This window comes from Epinephelus lanceolatus, chromosome 24 (genome assembly GCF_041903045.1).
Source record: "Epinephelus lanceolatus isolate andai-2023 chromosome 24, ASM4190304v1, whole genome shotgun sequence".
Taxonomy (NCBI): Eukaryota; Metazoa; Chordata; class Actinopteri; order Perciformes; family Serranidae; genus Epinephelus; species Epinephelus lanceolatus.
This window is the reverse complement of record NC_135757.1, coordinates 18,226,951-18,246,980: the sequence shown is the minus strand read 5'-3', so window position 1 is coordinate 18,246,980 and position 20,030 is coordinate 18,226,951. Positions and strand designations below refer to the sequence as shown.

General features: G+C 42.6%; 2 protein-coding genes across 26 annotated transcripts in view; one reads left to right on the top strand and one right to left on the bottom strand.

The window, feature by feature from the left end:
* Positions 1–20,030, bottom strand: part of tns1a (tensin 1a) — a 114,705-nt gene that overhangs the window by 5,715 nt on the left and 88,960 nt on the right. For 14 of the 25 annotated variants that reach the window (XM_078165668.1, XM_033616165.2, XM_033616159.2 and 11 more), the window contains 7 exons: positions 7,611–9,296; positions 5,933–6,013; positions 5,324–5,487; positions 4,946–5,093; positions 954–1,028; positions 446–472; positions 82–163 (listed from right to left, as the gene is read on the bottom strand). In XM_078165668.1, coding sequence (XP_078021794.1) covers positions 82–163; positions 446–472; positions 954–1,028; positions 4,946–5,093; positions 5,324–5,487; positions 5,933–6,013; positions 7,611–9,296 — 2,263 coding nt within the window. The remainder of the gene's footprint in view (positions 1–81; positions 164–445; positions 473–953; positions 1,029–4,945; positions 5,094–5,323; positions 5,488–5,932; positions 6,014–7,610; positions 9,297–20,030) is intronic. The other 11 variants (XM_033616167.2, XM_078165673.1, XM_033616171.2 and 8 more) reach the window with 6 other exon arrangements.
* On the top strand, positions 3,630–4,673 carry LOC144461880 (macrophage mannose receptor 1-like). Its single transcript, XM_078165683.1, has one exon. The coding sequence runs from the start codon at positions 3,660–3,662 to the stop codon at positions 4,551–4,553; it is 894 nt and encodes a 297-aa protein (XP_078021809.1). The 5' UTR covers positions 3,630–3,659; the 3' UTR covers positions 4,554–4,673.

Here is a 20,030-nt window from a genome sequence, read left to right as displayed (position 1 = left end):
TTGCTCCCTAATTTGCAGGTACACAATGACACTACAAAGTGGTACACTTCAGTAACTAGGCTTTTTTCTTTTTCCACTCACCCATCAGTGCTGTGAATGGGACTGCTGGAGGTGAGAGGAGCGCTGAACGCTTGTGCTCTGGAGTCCCCAAAATTGCGATTATCTGAGAATAGCAAAGCATGGAAACACAGTCAGTCTCAGCTTAGTGTCTCATGAACTTTTTTTCCAGAACCAAATGGGATGCAGTTATCAGGTGTCGGACCCAAACAGGAAGTTGGAGTGACAGAAATAGGACAAGATTCAAATTTCAGTCTTAATACAACAAACATTCTGAGGAAAGCTGGGATGCAGAACTGAAAGAAAAGACATTTGGTGGCAGTGAAACACAAAACTGTTAGAAAAAAAAGAAGAAAAAGGTCAGGAGGAGCCACAGACTTTCCCTTACCTTGATCTCCATCATTAGAATCAGAGCCTGACAGCAAGAGAAGATAGAAAGCCAGAGAAGTGGAGGAAGATGTGTGGAAGAGGAGGAGACAAGGAGGACACATTTGAGCGCAAAGCAAGAACTGGAGGGCGTGTGTTAGCTGTGAGCATTTAGTGGAAGCATTTCCAGGAGTAATAACATGTTTGAGCAGCAGAGGGCAGCAGACACTAACAACCACAGTGTTAAAAGCCAGTTTCTGCTCACTCATCTACAGACCTACAGGATGACATAATGCGGTGATGCTGCACTGGCAGAATCTGAACAAAGTCAAAGCATCCATACTGTACATTTACTATCCTACCTTTGTGTCCTCTTAAGTAGCTTTAAAGTTGTTCAAATACTCTAATTGCACCAATTCCAACTTTTTATTGAGGCTGTATCATGTTTACACCATGAAAAATATATGCACTGTCCCACTTTGCCAAAATTTGTATGAAGTAATTTGGTATCTTTAATAACTGATCCTGACCTGATCCACCCTGGTGATGGGGCTTCAGTCCCAGTGCTGACAGAGGAGTCTTGGTCAGACCAGGAGGAGAGCGGGCTGCAGGGGTAAAGAAAGAAAGAAAGAAAGAAAGAAAGAGGGATGTAAAGGCAGGTTACAACAAAATATACACAACAGTGATGACAATGAGATGAGAATTGTACATACAAGCCATGCAGTGATGAAAAACAACAAATGTAAAGCATGAAAAGACACAATTCTTCACTTTGGTATCGATATAATACTGCATGGAAATGCATTAGATGGTGGATGTTTGAGGTTGCACACAATATAAGATTAACCAGTCTATTTTTTTGAGTGGTCCACAAGCACTAAGGTGTGTATATTTCTATTTTAGGGAAAAACATTAAAGGTTGAACATTGGAATAAGTATAAATTAGGCACAAATGCTCTCATTCATTGCACAAAAATGGTTCAAAAATACTAAGGTCCAAGGTCAAAATGCCCAGGACATAGATAAAGCTCTAGTCTTGCAAAAACTTAAAGCTAGAATATTTTTTTTTCTTAGGTTGGTAGCTGACATTTTGCATGTTTCCGCACACCAGATGAGGTACAAACATACGAACCTGAATTATTTGATATGTAAATGTATTTCTTTCTTTCATATTCTTATTTTTAGTCCTATTGAATTAAACTGCAATTTGACCCCAAACAAATGATGATGCTGCAGCTGAAAATGAGCCAATGAGCATCCATCCACAACACAAGGATGAAGTCATGAAAATGTTGGAAGGTTTAAAGCATGCTGCCACCCAAAAACAATGATCAGGTCCAGGTTAGATCGGGTTAGTAACTCCGGATAAAGGTTGAAGATTATGGGGACATATTAATGTTGCCATGCCTGGTGGAAAAGATACTGAAAGTCCTTCAAAAACTGAAGAGTTATTTCCAAAATAAGATGCAAGGAAATTCCATCTTTTTGTCACTGATGCCAGTACAGTGATAAAAATTATAAGGCATAATATAGTCTTTTTATAGACAAGATCTTTAGGGACGTCCAGCATTTTGGAAACAAACTCTTTGTTTTCATTTATCTTCCACTTACAAAAGAATCCAGATCAACAGCATGACAGGGATTTGGGACAAGTTCTCACTTAAGGTGGCATGATGAGGGATGAGGGGGTAAATATGAAGGTCTGTGCCACAGAGCAGATTCTTACTGCAACAGCTGTGTGTTAAGGCCTGACTGCAGGAGAGGGGGCAGGGCTGGTTTACAAAAGTGTCCTCACAGTCAACACAATCTGTCAAACAAACTGGCTAAACAGGGTTGAAATCCGGCCTAATGTCTCAAGGAGTTTGGTGGAAAGAGTAATATATCTGATTGTCCTTTCATTTGTCCTTATTTGCAACATGTAAATGAAAAATAATAAACAGAAAAGGTTGGTGCTGTGAGATTCCAACATACCTGACGACACACAGTGGTCATGCAACACCGGTCAGAAATGCTTAAACTTCGCATCTTCTTTAAATATTGCAGGAAACACATGATATGTGTTTCTTATGCAAAAGATTTGCAGGTTGCAAATAAGCCATAAACAACATACTGCAGAGATAAATAAAAGAAAAAAGTTAAAAAGTATGAAAATGCTGCAGTATAATTGCTTTGATAATTCCCAAATATTTTATGTTGCACACCAGCTGCAAGTGCTTGACAACATCATTCAAATAAAGCCCAATGTCCATAATTCTATATATTTGATTAACACGAAAAACAGGAGATAAAGCTGATTAAATAAAAGAGGAAGAAGAGACGGACAAGAATCAGAGGAAGAATATGATTAAATAATTTCCTTTCATTCCTCTTAGCATTTGTCTTCTCTAAATATGTTTTCCAAAGTTAAAAAATGACAAACTATGTTCTCATTCAAATTCATGATTTGCACGCACCTGCTGTGTGCTGTTGTTGTTGGCTGTAAAGTCATGCAACACTTCATGTTTTGCCTGAAGCAAATTCAAAAGTGCTGTGTTATTTAAATGTGGGCTTTACCTCTCTGTCTGCCCAACTCTGTATCCCAACTGCCCAACATTACCATGACCTTAAACCCAAATCTTAATTAAATAACTTTTGCTTGCTTAAACAAAACTAGTAGTCAACCTTTTCACCCCAAAAATATAATGTCCAAAGAAGCTTCTGTTACACTGTCCAGCTAGTGTACTGAGAATATAACCCTCAGTTGTCCTGGGAAAGCCTTTTAAGAATACCTTCTGCTAAGTTTGATTTTAATCAAACGATTTGATTTTAATCTAATGTTTCCAAGGCAGGGGCGGAACAAGATGTTGTAAACATTCGGGGCTTAGCCCAAACCCAGAGGGGTCCGGGGTCATGCTCCCCTGGGGGGATTTATTCCCTATTCATGGCAGCTATAAGCACTATTTTTCAAGCCATCTGAGATGATAGAATTCCTAATAAATCATGAAAAACAACAAATCAAAAACATGAAAGTTGCCAAGGAAAAAAAACTGTTGCAGCTCTTCTAACAAGCTGACAATGTTAAAATCTTCTGGCTTTACATAAAGTAGAAGTGAGCAGCCCCTGAACACTCAGTGAAGGAGGGCCCACCCTATGCAAAACACAAAGGGTCACAATCTGGAGCATATATATCAAATACAAGTCCTTTGTGTCCTCATTGTGCAGCAGGACTCTCTGTCACTCTTTGATGCAGCTCAGTGATGGATCAAACCTTCACCTTCATCCTGCTCCTGCTGAGCTCGTCTGTAACTTTTGGCAAATACGTCTTCATCAGGGAGAGAAAGACCTGGCACGAAGCTCAGAAGTACTGCCGGACATATCACACAGATCTGGCTCCTGTCAGTAATGCACACGACACACGGCGACTTCGTCAGATTACCGATGACAGTGATGAGTACATCTGGATAGGATTTGAAAGGAATTCCACAGACCCTGAGAAATGGACATGGTCAGGGGGTGGGGCAGTGTCCACTTTTTTCTGGGCAGCGAATCAGCCCAATAACCGAGCGTACGAAGACTACGGCATAATGCGTCACTATCTGTGGCACGATGCAACGGCAGGCTATTTTGATCCATTCTTGTGCTACAGCGTGGTTGTGGTGAGGGAGAGGAAGACTTGGGAGGAAGCTTTGAACTACTGCAGGGAGCATCACCACAACCTGGCCAGCGTGGCATCGGACACAGAGATGTTGCTGATCCAGAGAGAGTTGAGCAAAAATGACACCACGGTGCACGTCTGGATTGGACTGCACTTTTTCCCCGGAGAGTGGCTGTGGGTGGACGGGCAGCCACTGAGTTACGAAGCCTGGGGTCAAGAGGGCAAGCCTGCGTGTCCTGAAGTCAAGTTGGAGTGTGCTGCGCTACAGGTGATGGGAGGGACGCAGAGTAACAACGGGACAGACTCCACACCTTTTGCTAACTCCACAGTTGGGCCAAATGTGGCCCACACTCATACTGCAGGAAGTTGTGGAGTGGATAGTGCAGCACATGATAGGCCTGAAAATCCTGCAGTAAGTAATACATCTGTGGGTGTAAAAGAAAGTGTATGGGAAGCTTGTGACTGCGAGGAGAGGCTGCATTTCATTTGCTACTGAGAGTTTAAGTAATGAAATGTATTTGCAGTACTTTTAGCATATATTGATTTACTAGTTAGTTTGTTTTAGGTGCACTTGAACTGCATTTTTGACTGTTTATTTAACATTGTTTTTAGCAGTTAGTTCCTTTTATTTTTTGGTGTGAACATGTGTCCTTGTGCTGTACTATCATTTTGTTTCTGCAGCAAGTCAACAAATTGTACAACTAAACTGAGATGAAATAAAAAATATCTTAATCAAATAAAAAGAAATAAAAAGAAATGGAATTCTTTTCTTACCCATCTATTCAATGTTTAAATCTTTTTTTGATCAATTAATAAAGACAGGCAAGAGTAATTCAGGTCAAAGGTCAGTGTGAGAGCGCCCCCAGTCTGCAGGCAGGCTGAACCTACACATGTTGAAGTAAGGAGTCTGTGGTGACACGGGGAAGCTGGGGGTCTGGGGGGAATTCTCACCACCACCGCCTCCAAAGGTGGGACTGCTGGAAAACCCGTCCGCCTCGTTGTCCTCAAACGCCTCACGGTAGCTGTGCATGGGACCCTGGAAAAGATGAAAAGGGAATGGGTGTATAAACAGATACCAGAATTTCCACACTGAGGTCATTGTGTAAAAATGTTTGAAAATCCTGCCATGCAATGTCTTCAGTACTTGATATACAGAACAGAAACATTACCATTGAACTCAAAGCGTCACTTTGTTTTTCAATTATATTTAAATTACACCTGCAGTTGTTTCAATCTGATTTCACACCATTAAATATAAATGTTGACCTCTCTGGGTCTTCCTCCTGGGTTGAGGGCCAGATTGTGAGCAAAGTCCGGCGAATCCACCATCGGTGTGTTATCATGGCTGCTCTGGTACTGCCCCTCACTGGTGGTCCGACGCCGGCCCGTCTCCTGCGTCACTTCTGGGGTCATTCCTCTGGAGCGAACCCCTGAAACACCCAAAATATTCACTCTGTGGAAATGTCATCTTAGGTATATTTCATAAATAGCTTTATATATTGCTTTTGCAGCACCGTGGGAATATTTTGCAATTTTATGAGACGATAAACCTACACAGGAAAATATAGTGCAATACTATTTTAGTCTCTGCTTTTTTCATGTTATTACTTTTGAAAGCAAAGCCTGAACATAACGTTAACCTGCCTTTGTCAGGCAGAAAGAAAGAAAGAAAGAGGTATGTAAAGAGGTGAAGGGAATAAAAAAAGCAGTGGAAAATGAGAAATAGAGCACAAACAGGAATTGATTAAAAGTAATGAAGAAAGTAATTATAAAACCTTAAAAGAAAATGGCTGGGAAGCAAAGAAAGATTCTATAAATGCAGGAGAAAAATAAGAACAATGGCAGAAAATAAAAAGCGAGGGAAAATGAACAAACCAGAGAAGGAAAAGGAGCGACGGCGGTCAGATTGTTGTGTGGTCATGCTTTCACTGATGCCCCGAATACGAGCGTTGTACTCTGTTCCCCAGGGGAAGGAGGTCAGGGTGGTGGATGGAGGGCAGGAGGTGGAGGAGGAAGGTGGAGGAGGAGGGTGAGAGAGGTGCAGTGGAGGAAGCAAATGGTGGGAAGGGTTGTCCAAATAGCAGAGAGATGGGTTGAGCACAAAAAAGGAAAAGAAATATCAGAACAGAAATGAATGAAAGTGGAGAGAAAATAGTATTTGTCAAATGAGATGACAACTTGATCATAGTCTATGTAAGTTATATAGCTGCAAGGTGAGATGATAATATCATGTTTAAAAATGGTTAAAAATGGGATGAATTTACAACTTTCTTCCACTGGGAGGCGCCTGGGAGCACCCACATGGTTTCACGTGTAAATATGGATGCAAACAATGCATGGAAGCTGGAGCCTCTAAACGCTCGGCTATTCTTACTCAGTCTCATCCCATCTCCACTCTCACAAGCTCTGCTTTATTTCAGCCGCAGAGCTAATTTTATGACTGCAGGTCATTCCTCTGGTGCGGCACCCCATGATGAATCTGTAACAGAAACTGGTGAAAGCTGCACAGCTCACGTGCTGCACGGTGCTTGGGACTAAAGATGCCTCCAGCTGAAGTTCAAACTTTACTAAATAAACTCTGAATACAGTTAAGTGTCCAGTCCATTGAGTCTTGTTCGCACATGTTGCCTATAAAACATTTTAAAGGAATACTTCACCCTCGAAATGACTATTTGTATATCACGTACTCATGCTGTGTTACAATGAATATGTGAAGAATACTTTGTTTTTCTCACATGCCTTGATGGTGGACGAAGGGTCCATACACTGAGAAATTTCTCGATGTATTAAAGTCATAGGGGGCCATGTTTAACAACAGCAAAACTATATCAAAACAACAGTTCACAAACACTTACACAACTCGTGCAGTATAATCCAAGTCTCATTTATCCAGTAGTATGCAAGCCTTTTCCAGCGGGAAGTGAAACTTATATGCTTTCTTCAGAACCAGACTCCATTGACAAAAACAGTAATTTTACCTTGTTGAACACAGGAGCTGCTGGTCTACCACTGCCTTGAGGACCCTACAAGTGATCTTTGCCTATTTACATAACAATAATAGCACATTAAATCTTACTACTTTCAAAGCACATTGTGCCGCTTTAGATTCTCACTTATTTCAAATTCACTGAAATTCTTTTTTCATACTGAAACCTGTTTTAGATATGTAACTAACCGAAACAAACATCATGTCTGCATACGTTGTTGTCAAAGTTACATACTGTTTTGTGGCAATCTACATTACATCCCCTGTTCAAGAATTCAAATGTATTTCATTGGTAAAAATCATATGAAATGCCACACTGGATGTTGGCTACATGAATGAAAGAGCAGTGTTTTCCCCCCTCATTCAGTACATATATAATCTGTACTCCATGTCAGACATAATTGTCTGTTTGGCCGCAAACCCTTACAGAGAGAATAAAATTTGATTAGGTTTGTTGAAATGTGGTGAAATACAAACAAAGCCTCAAATATGACTGAAACCCTGGAAATTGACTCACTCTTTCCCTCCCTCAACCATTCATTAACTTACAAAAACCCCAAGCCTTACCGGCGATGCGGTGAGCCACCAGGCCCTCCAAGTTTAGCGTCTCCTCCTCTGCATCTTGTTCTCTGGGCAAGGATGTAGAAGATGTGTCCTTGGGTTGTGGAGTGAGGGCAGGGAGAGGAGAGGAAGAGGCACTGTAGCCCGGATAAGGAGACGAACCCTGAAGGTCCGGGGAGTGGGAAACCACGCTGCCTTGGTACGAGTTCACTGGCTTCACTGGCACCTGCTGGTTGAAATTAGGGGAGGGATCTGTGGGGTATTGGTGGGCTGCTTGGCATGTGTGGAGGTAGGGTTCTGGGGTGTGTGTCGGGGTGGTGTTTTGGGGTTGGTAGCCAGTGTTGGACCTCTGAGGAGAATACATCGGGGACTCCATCACGGGGCTCTGGTTGGGCAACGCTGAGACTCTCCCAGTTGATCGATTGGGCTGATGAAAGGAGTTGCTGACAGACCCAGAGTTACTGTAACCGTGGATGGCAGAGTCTCCTTGGTATGAGGGTCTTGCAAGGGTCTGGGAGAAGGGTGCCTGGGATGAATTGAGGCTGTTCTCTCCAGGAGGCGCACTGTGAGACTTGGACATGTGGGAGTTGATCGGGTCCAGGTCAAGCATGAGCATATTGAGCGCCTCAATGGACTGCTCAATGTCTCGCTGCGACGCTGGGGTAGGAAAGTGGGGCAAGCTATGGGTTGACTGAAGAGGAGGGCCAAATGGATCATCTGGGAGGCTATGCTGGTGCCAGGTGTTGAGACCTCTTTGAACAGCCTCCCGACTACTGGTGCTCCTCTCTGGTGCCCTGGGCATCAGTTTAGGGTTGGTCTCTGGGCTGCTGGCTGCCGGATTTCCAAATGACTGTGAACGGTACATCCCTCCTCCATTCTGGTAGTTGTTGTATCCCCCCTGCGGTGATGCAGAGTCCACAGACCTTTCTTGCATCATTGTAGGTGTTTGTACCCCATGCACTGGCATCTCGCTTAATTTTTCTCCAAGAACACCTCTCTCAAGGTAGGGTCCGTCATTCTGCCTGCTTGTAGGCGTCTGTGATTGATAGTAGAGGTCAGCCGGCGTCGCCTGGCCCTCTAGGGATGAGAGTGTGCCCAAGCTGTCCACACTGTTGCCTTCTTGGCTATTGGGCAGCTCGTCGTCAAGAATATCTGTTTCCCTCTCCTCTGTTGAAGGGGCGCCAACTAGCTTGGTGTGGCCCCCGTTAACGTGCACTTGTGCTGGGACCAGGTGTCTGACACCTCCTCCAGGGCTGGTGGACGTGGATAGGTAGGCTTGTCGTTGGTGAGTTGGTGCCTCGAGGCCGCTCAGAAGCTGGTCGAGCTCTCGTTTTTCCTGTGGGCTGAGTGGTGGGTGGGTCGTTGTCGGGTTGTTGTGGTTCACGGCGCTCTGCACGGACTGGCTGTGCTCATCAGTGCGATCAGTCTTGATGGAAGCAGTAGAGTTGCCTGAATCGCTGCTCACGGAGAGGGTGTGGTCGACGGCAGGGAGGGAGGCGTGGCCTGTAACTGGAAGGATCTGCTCAGTGGTTTGAAGAGGATGGCTGGGATGCTGTATCGAGTTCTCAGCATTGGTCAAGGGATTTTCATGGACAGGGAGGCCGTTGATGGTGACAACTCCCTCCAGGGAGTCTTTCTTGCGGACCCGGGCGTATAGGCTTCCATCAAGTGGACCTTGGGTGTGAACAACATCTGAAAGAGACATGAAGAGATGTACACTAAAATTATTCAAGTGGTTCATGTTTTCATGCAGTTCCAAACATACACTCAGATGGGTCCAGACCTTTGAATGTGCTCACTCCACAGTTCAAGTTGACTGCTTTAAATACAAAACGACCAATGAGTGCTGCAGGGGAACAGGTTAGCCAATCAGTGCCACAGGTGGGACTTGTCATGTCATCTTAATATTGCCTGACATCACAGGTTGTTTCACTTTGCTTTCCTCCTCTTCTACAACCCGGGCAAAACCGGTATGTTGGCATGGCTTTGCATCAGTATGGACTCTCCAGTGACTGGTTAGGGAAAATCCAATCCCCCTCCAAACCATACACAGAATCAAAGCATGGAAAAAAAGCCACACATACTAGTCTTTTTTGAACTGCAGAGGATTCAGATGAGTACAAAACCTGCTTGAGTTGACTTCAATCACCTCATCTTCACATGCCGGCTTCATTAGGTTTCATTGGCTCCAATCATCAAGTCACATTTGCATGGAACAGGATCATTCACACCACGAGCACACTGACCCCCCTCTGCACCCGTCTTTTTTGACCCCCGATGTTGAGCATGGAGCCCAGCCTCCAGCAACACAGCCCCCTCCAGCTCTATTAATAGCCAATTTGCAGCGCTAAAGCCAGTGTCACGTTGCGTCAGTGCAGGGCCACATGGTCTGACGTGAACCAGGGCGGCTCCTGTCCAACACACTGAAACAGCTGGTGTGTGCGAGCCAAACAGAAGAGCAACAGTGCCAGTTTAAAAGCCCAGAGCTGGACTGGGAGAGGATGAGCTGTCTTCAAGTTGATTTCTGGCTGCTGAATCATGCTGGCACAGTTGCTGATTGCCTACATGCTGCACAAAGAATCCACTAAATTATTTCACAAGAATGTGTCAAATATAGGTATATTAAAATATGTATGGCAATGACATACTTTTATTATCTGTTTTTAAGTGTATTTAGTTTGTTGCAAATTGGCCAGCTACAAAAACTGCACCAAATTCCTTTGTCCTGGATGTTTTTCAAATGAAGGACAGAAGAGTAACTTTACCTACAACAACTTCCAAAACAGTTATAGCTTCCACAATAACACTGGAAGCCACGCAGTCTCTGAAAAACCTAATTTTGGAGTCTAAAGTAAAAGTACAAAACTTTTGGACAGTTATCGCTCCTTCCTGGCAAAAGCAATTAACACCATAAAGCATGGGGGAAAACCACCATCTGTTTATAGTATTATAAGTGTGTAGACACTCATTTGACATTTTGTCTCACATGTATTATTTGACAGACCTTTTTGGAAAGTCATAATGTAAAGAACTATAACAGTGACAGTGAGTTTTGGCATCGAAAATAATAAAACGCAGGCATTAAAACTGATTTTAATTTTATTTGATATTTGTTCTGGTGTGTTTTTCAATGACGATCTCAATTGTTTTTTCCTCATGTCATTCTTTTTCAGTGTCAGTTTTTTCCATGCCAAAAGAAAATCAAAATACAAAAATAATATAATTTTTAATGTCTGTGTTTTATTATTTTGGCGGATTTGTCAGAGCCAAATTTTGTTTTTGATGCCAAAATTTACTGTCACTAACTCCATAATAGTTCAACCATGGGAACAAATACCTTTAAAAAAGTTAGAATGCTGAAAAAAAAGACTCATTTAATTTGTGGCACATGAACACACCAACAGAGGTCAGGTACACTACTGTAATTCACACACAATGTGTACCTCAATTATAGGCTGGGGCTCTATTTCAAACTGTAAAACACTATACTTGCTTCCACAAAAAGCAACAATCACACGTGCAGCAGCTCATTCTGTGGTAACACTTATGCTTACAAGAAGAAAGTAATACACCAACACTGGTGTCCCGTATCCGGTATACATTTGCAAAGTGATCCACGACATATGCATGGCCACGGCTGGCTCATATGGGGGATATTCCAAATTGAGCGCCCCCTCAGGGACAGATGGCGAATCACTTGGACCGCAGCTATTTCAAAACCCATGTCAACAACAACTCACAGGCACAGTAGCAACAGGAGTGAGAGGGCATGCGAGGAAGTTGTAAACACAGTTTGTTCCTGTGGGTTTTTTTAATGACGACACAGGGATTAACATTATGAGAGTTAAGAGCAAGAAGTTGGGGTTAATTTGGGTGGAATAAGACTTTAATCCATGGCCTGAAGGACAACATTTTGACACAAAAGTGTAATTACATTTTAAAAAGTTATTTTAAAGACCACATAAAACTGCTTTTTTTCCTTGCCAGCAATAATGTAATCAATCCCAGATATCTGATTTTCATATTTTTAAAATGCCTCAAAGTCACAGTATCAAATTGAGTGAACACATCCTCCTTACCTGCACTCAAGACAAGATTATTCCTCCTCTTCAGCCAATCACATTGAGATCAAAAATCCACATTTCATAGTCCTAGTTAGTCCTTCAGTAGCACCTCAGTGACTGAACCTTCTGCCTCTGGGCTTCTTCCTTCACTCTCCCTGTCCTCTCTGATTCATGTCCTCTCATCACCCAACATGTGCTTTACTGAAGTGAGGCAGGGCTGTACCACTGAAGCTGCCGAAAGGGGTGAGCTGGCACTCTGGGATGATCTGTGTCTGTTCCCAGCAGTGGGGGAGGGACTCCTCCACCAACGCCACCACGACCACCTCCCAGCTGCCTGTGAAGCAACGTCGTTTCAAATAAACTACAACTCCCACGCCATCTGTCTGCCCGGGACTGTAGAACCCCTGTCTGTTGATGTCATCAGAGGGGATCCCCTCACTCAGGGTCACCCCCTTCCCCTTGGTATCCACAACCTTTTTGCAGACGAATCTTTCCCTACATGGCATACATCCTTAATGACTGGATTACTTTTTAAGAACTTGGATGTAAATAACCTATAGTTTAGACTTTTCAGAGAAGTGTGGTTTAGATTTTCCACCAGCTGTCTCACCCTGACCTTTAACAGAACAGGGGATGCCCTTGTTCTACTCCATAAAAGATGATCTTTTCACGCTCTGCGGCAAAAACGACTCAAGTTTGCCAGGGTGACACTTCTTCCAGCTGTTGGTTAACCCCATCCCGAGGTTAAAGCAGGGGAGCTGACAGTGTTATATGACATGTCATGGCTTACAGAGGCATTGCACAAAGCAACGGTTTTTGGGTAAGAGGCCCAAGATGTTGCTGCGGTATCGTAATTATAATTGTATTACCAGGAAACATTTGGATGTATTTTTGATTTGGTGCTTCAATTTGATGCCTGTTGTTGGGGATGTTACCCTAAAAAAGTTTCCACTGAATCATTAACAGACCCACAGGCACCAACGTTAGCTGATCTTATAAATCCAAATCAACCAAAATCATCTAAAATCCGTCTTTTTAATCAGTCAGTCACAAACATTCCCTTTTTTCATTAAAACAAAAAAGTGAAGGTCTGAAATTTTTTCAAGTTTTGATAAATGTACGCCAATGGACCTGCATTTGTATAGCGCCTTTCTAGTCATCTAGTGACCATTCAAAGTGTTTTTTACACTACGAGTCACGTTCACCCATTCACACACACACATTCATACACTGGTGGCCGAGGCTACCATACAAGGTGCCAACAAGATAAGGTGTCGACAGAAACGTCACAGGAGCACCTGACTCACAGGTCAAGTATGACTTTTTCCGGGGTGAGTCCCACCACTGAAACATCTTCCTCACTATTTTCTCTCACTCACCGACATGAGAAGAGACAAGAGGTCTGCAAGTTTAGTGTAATCCTCTCTGCTTAGTAAAGAACGAAAACGCCAAACAACGATGGCATGACAAGAACTTCCTAAACAAGAGCTGCAAGGTTGCAGCCTTTACATTTGACCCACATTCATGGCATGTGCGTAAGCTGGGAGAAACTCACACACATCACCACAACTACATAAGTACACATATTTGTAGATATATGATGGCAGCAGAGGTGACTAGACTTGAAAGAGTTCATCCTTAAGCTTGGATGACCAAGAGGTGAGCAGTCTGTCGACAAAACTCTCACCTTCCAAAGAGCCAGTGTTTCATTTCAGTAAAACTCAGACAGTAAAATGTGGCCCGAGTGGCACTCTAACCCAGGTATGACGACATACCAAAAATATCTACTGACCCCGTGTCACCTACTGTACGGTAGCATCAACGTCAGAGAGCTGAATAACAGACCTCAAGCCTGCTATTAAATCCACTGACTGGCACAAACAAGCAGCTCTCCATCTGAATAGAACAAATACCTTTCTTCTGGTGTCAATAAATAGCTGCAGCAGACCCCAAATTAGATCAGTTGAGTCACCGAGGCTTGGCTGACAAATAGCTAACAACTTGTTTCCTACTGTGGTAAATGAGTGTACCATGCCATTCTCTCTGCTTCAAAGGACAAAGCCACGTTTACCACTACTCATTTACATATTCACTGAAATCCAAAACACTTTCAAGAAGTATTTGTACATAAAGTGCTGAGAAAAAAAACTTTTTGACTTTAAAAGTAGGTAAACTTGCAGTTGGAACAAAATGCTATGAATGTAGAATTTCAACTGGTCCTTTCATCAATTTAGCACTAATGTCAGCCTCTTTCTCTCTCACACACACACAAACACACACACACACCTGTCCATTCTCTGTATTCTCTTGTGAGACAGGTGCTCTCTGCTCGTGAAAGTGCCAGAGGCATTGCTCACACAGTGCTACACACACACATACACACAGACACAAGCAGCACCTGCCTCTTGCCTGTATTCTCTTAAGTGTTCGTCTGAGTGTCTCATTGCCACATCGCAGCCTTGGAGGCCATTAAAAAGCCATTTAAACATCTGTGGCCAACAGTTTATTATAAATAGACAATGTGCTACAACTACTGTTATTGCTGTATCAAATGTACCAGCTGGGATGTGGATTATATACATAATTAGTACATTTGACATCACATTTACAGGCCCAGGGTGATAGAAGGGGCACATTTGTCAACACACCTATTAAGCATTGAGAACATTGCTGGCGAGCCATTTTGGTGCCGGACACTGACGCTGAATGTGTTTCATGCATGTAAGTTGCTCCCTGAGTTTTTGTTGTATGACCAGTGTTAGTTTAACACTGAATGTAGGAAGTCAGAAGTGGGATAAGAATCATTACCTTCATGGAAGAAAACCGTGAGTGCGGGGGTTGAAATGTACTGCTGATTTCCTAAAGATCTGTGAGGGGTTCCTCAGGGCTCTTTTCTAGGACCACTTTTGTTTTCCTTATATATTAATATATTTCATCAGTAAACCATTCTAAATGTAATATTTATGTGTGACATTTTGTATAGTGTGGCAACTTTTTAATTCTTGGCAATATCCAATCTATATGTAGGTTGTTTGGTCCTGGAACTAGCACCTATGGCGCTAAAAGGTGGATTCAGTGATTCTAAACCAATATGGCACTTGGGCAGTGACTTGCGGCTCAGACACTGATGGAATAAGCCGTCCAAAAGTTAAGGTGGCGAAAGTCTGAGTGGGGTGGGTGGGAGAGGTGGTGGATGGGTCTAAAACACAGACTTTCACCCATGAGAGTGGTATATGCGTGCGGAGCACTAATGGAAAGGGGTGTATTTGTTTGGGTGTTAAGTTAAACCATTAACAATCTTTGCTCAGAATCACAGACTCCATCTTCAACAAGGTACTAACTGAAAAAAACATCAAATTATGAGAAAAACAATACAGGGATTGGTCAAATTTGCATCATTAAAAAAATACAAATTCCTAAAAGGACAATATCCGCTACATACTATTTTTAAATAGTTTTTGGGTGGAGTCTTGCTTTGGAATTTGACCACCAAGTTTCCAGGGGTGATGGAAACTTAAAGATGGGCTTGACACTCTTATAGGGGGCCTGATGACCTTATAAAAAGACCAAACCCACTTTTACACAATTTAGATACATATAAATAAAGAAACACACCTCATGTTTACACACATAAACATACACATTGGTAGGAAATTGGGTGTGTATGTGTGAGAGCAGACCAAAATAATACTAAACTTAAACGTCCTTAAATGTCTCTCTCAGATAGTAGTCAGTTACAAGAGAGATTGATACAGATTATTTAGGAAATGTATTGGATTTAAAGACATCTAAGAATTTTTTTCTGATTTTGCTGAAAATTTCTGAAGAAAAAAGCAAAAGTACCTATTGCTTTTCTCTAGATTGTGACTATTTAACAACTCATGACTGAAATATGAAAACAAAGTGGCACAAAATATTTGAGCCACTCTATCATGTGCAATTATACCAACTGACATGCAGTGACAGGCATCTACATGCACAAACATCTACACACACACACACACACACACACACACACACACACACACACACACTGTGTTGTCAGTGAGCCATCGGGTATCTCTCAGCAGGATGTGACATTCACCTTCACAGCTTTCATATCACCGTGACGACGGACAGTCTGCATGCCAGACGTGGGTGACTGAGTTTGACTGACAACTGACTGACTTGTCTTCAAGACCTGAGTGTGAGACATGGGGAGACACAGATCCACTTTTTACTAAAGACATACTACAAATAAATGGCTTTAAGTTTTTGCAGGGGAGCGTGAGAAACAAAGACACATACACCCTATCAAGAGATGATGTGACAGTCCATCCGTGAAAAAGGTGTCATGGTTGGTGTATCAGTGACTGGCACAAGGAAAACTGTTGCGGTTTTATATTTGCCCTGTCTGCCTCTCGGTCCATCTATCACCCAGTGTCCAGCTGTCACAGTTTGAGGTAACGTGACGTGACTGTATCAGTGTCTGTCTCCACGATTGCTTTCAGGGTGATGTCATCCATCCGCCTGTCTGTCATCTGAGTGACTGTCATAAAAAAACTATCTGTCTGACTGTCTGGATATCTGGCTGACAACCAGCTGCACTCACCATCTGATTCATGTCGACACTTTTCTCTTTGGAGGAGAGGAAATGTCAGATCAAGCATCAGATTAGGATGTTTAGCTTAGATGTGTTGGCTGCTTTAACCTTAACTGGATAAGTGAAGTTAGAATTACAGCTTGTTCTCATGCCCACCTCATCAAATACCCCCATGATTTCAGCGTCAGACATTGACTCAAAAAGTACCTTTTGCCAGGTGGCGTCAGATTGAAATGCCGCCGGTAACAATGATGTGAAAAGATGGCTTTTTTCATCAGTGTCTGACGCCAGAAGTCACTGACCTTCCGAACTTCTGAATGAGAGCAGGTCAATACAGTGGTACCAACTACGCTTTTTCGCTTTCTCTTATTGGTTGTCATTCAACCTCAAGGATACACATAATGTGGTCTTCGCTATAAAATCTGTCAGGCATCTTTAAGTCAACCACTGTCCCTGCTCCAATCTGTTCATATTAAAAGACATCAAGTTGGCATCTTTGCATATCTGCATATCAACAAGAACAAAATTACATCACCAGTGTGCCAACAGGATCACATTGTTGGCCTGCATGTCTGCCTCTGTACGTCTGGCTGTCTCCTGACTGGCGTGCATCTGTCGATCCATCTGTCTTTCACTTGTGAGGATCAGTAGCTGTCATAAAAGTGCATCTGCCCGCTGTCTACCTAGATGTTGGTCAGTCATCTCTGGCTTTTTGAGAGCTTCGGGGTTACAGGTTTAACACTCAGAGACAGAAAGCACTGTACTTCAGTTTAGGTGCAAAAGATGAACAGTGACAATCAGGACTTGAAGTTGTATAGCTGTATTAATAGGAAATGGGGATTTCTCATGAATAAAGTTTCACAAGCACCTGTACTTCAACCTCAGGCAAACTTATTTTGTGCTTTCCACAAGGGATTTGGCAGAGACACGTTCAGAAATTACAAATGAGGCTGAGTCAGCTAAAATCAATAACATGCAAATAGAAAAAAGACAAAGAGCTGGAGGCAGATCCTACGAGAGAGAAAGACAGACAGAGAGACGGAGCGAAAGCCATATGGAGACATATAGACAGACAATAGGAGAAAGCAGGCATTAAGAGATGAGGACTGGCTCAGCAGGGGCTTCCAGAGCTGGGATTTGAACCTGCTGCTATAGCTCACCGTGCTGTCAGCAAGAGGTCTAACTAGAAGCATAATGTGCTCATGCAAGACTCACACAGGGTGCTTCTGAAATACCTGACTGCTCTCCATATCTGCAGAATTTGTCGGACACTTTTAGCTTAGGTTTGACAACAAGTGTAGACAGTATAATAAATGTTTTATATGCATGTGGCAAAGTTTTGAAAGTGTTTTATGGCAATGAGGGCTGGACGCTGTGAAGTCACTCAAAATCAGTTATAATGTTGCTTAACTTAAATAAAAGAAATCTCTTTGGAAACACCCACAAGAAAAAAACATGAACAAAATATATACATACAAACTTACAGATTAACAAGCTAACAAAAAGATGCAACTTTTCAAATACTAAATAACAAACTGTCCCATTGTATCCCAGTCCAAGCTCTCTGGAGCTCACATGAAGTTACCAACCAAGATCCCTAATAGTTTTGGTATACCCAAATTGCAGCTCGCTCATAAAATGTTCCACACACAAATTGCTCGCTCCATGACTCATTTTATACCATATAGGTGCCAAACACACAGGTTGCAACCGTGTTGACATGGAAACGCAATAAACAGACAAACAGACTCTCGTGTCTGCAGACCAAGTGAACAAGAACTTGTATTCTTGTCATTTTGCATAGGCGAGAGAGTGAGGAGATGACATTTAAGAGGGCAGAAACCTGTATAGTTTTGCCAAGAAACCATCCGCCCGCTGCAGAAATGACACAAATATTGCAATTTCTTTTCAGCTGAGCTGACAATATTTGAATTAACTGTATGTCATTGGTAGCTATGCATGGCCATTTAAACTCAACAGGTTTCAGAGCTGTGAAGAAAGCTGCTGGTAATCCCAAGGCCTTACAGCACTACTCACCAACCAATGCTGTTCATCTGCTTTCCGTCTCTCCTTGATTTTACTTCACGCCTTAATCTCCCCTTCTTTCTCTTTCTTCATTAAAACTTCAGCAGCCCACAAAAATGACTTAATTTGCTTTAAACTTTTGGCAAATCTTTGCAGAACTCTGATCTTCTCTGCTTCTCTCTGCCTCTCTGTGCCTGTCTCTCTATCTCTGTCTTTCTGTCTGTCTCTATCCAGCTATTCCAGACATGTTTCAGGGCTCGGCCCCAGCCAAATATGGGAGGAGGGCGGTAAACAAGGAAGACAGCCTGTGCTGTCACTGGGCCCGCTGCCCTACTGTACACCACACACACACTGGAACACACGCACACACACTTATTCTCCCGTGGCAAGACTATGTTTAGTGGTTATTCTCATTTTTCAGAACTCAGTGGATTATTATATCCCTAGAACACCTTTAAGTGGTCATTTGCTGTCGTGCTGAGTACATTTTATGACTTTCGGTCAAATTAGAAACATATGATACATCTACTTGATTCACTAAAGATGCTGCATTAAGCTCTTGTAAACATCAGTATACAGTACTAGCTTTAACACAACCCATTTGCCATTAAAAGCGTTGGCACTGTATGTTTCTACAAATCAGGGACATGTTACATTCGTACGTTTCATAAGTAGCAAGTATATTGAAACTTTCTTTATGTTTCAATTTTCAATTTTATGTTGTGACAATGCTGTGGTTAAGTTCAGGCACAGAAACACTTGGTTACGGTTAAGAAAACATCATGTTTCGGCTTAAAATACCTGGTTGGGTCTTCGCAACCACCACTGGAAATGTGCTGACCTCACCTTAAAAAATACCCAGATGTTGTTGCAACCATCATCGCTGGAAGTGTTGCAACATCACCTTAAAGAGACCCAGCTGTCCCCATAAACACTGCTGGAAATGGCAACGTATCGTTAAAGAACATGGCTGGTCTTGAGCAGTGGTCTGCCGCTTGGCAGCCATCTTGCTTACTGTAGGTCCCACGCCACCCACCATCCCCTCCACCTCCTGAGAAGGAACTCAGCTTGTATACATGTCATACAAACTATATCACTTTAGGAGAGGTAATGTTATCTTATCTTACTATATCTTACTATATAATGACGAACACTCTGTCTGTCTGTCTGTGGGTGTGGGTGTGTGTGTATCTGTTCCATGTTTTTCTCCTCACTGACTTGGTCAATCCATGTGAAATTTGGCACAGTGGTAGAGGGTCATGGGAGGATGCGAATGAAGCAATATTACATCAATTGGCCAAAGGGGGGCGCTATAGCAACCGATTGAAATTGTAAACTTTGAATGGGCATATCTCATGCCCTGTATGTCGTAGAGACATGAAACTTTGCACAGAGATGCCTCTCCTCATGGGGAACAAATTTGCCTCAAGAACCCATAACTTCTGGTTATATAGATTTTCCGCCATTTTGAATTTTTTGAAAAACACTTCAAATCGATCTCTTCCTAGGAAGTTTAACCAATCTGCATGAAACTTGGTGAACATAATCTAGGGACCAATATCTAAAGTTCCCTCTTGGCAAAAGTTGGAAAACTTACTAAAACTGAGCTTCTATAAGGCAATGAATATTGCGGAGGGCGTGGCTCATCACATAAAGGTGTATAACATCTCAAGGGTTTCACCGATCACCACACAACTTTGTAGGCATATGACCACACATAATCTGAGGGGACCCCTCCATTATTGACCCCATCAA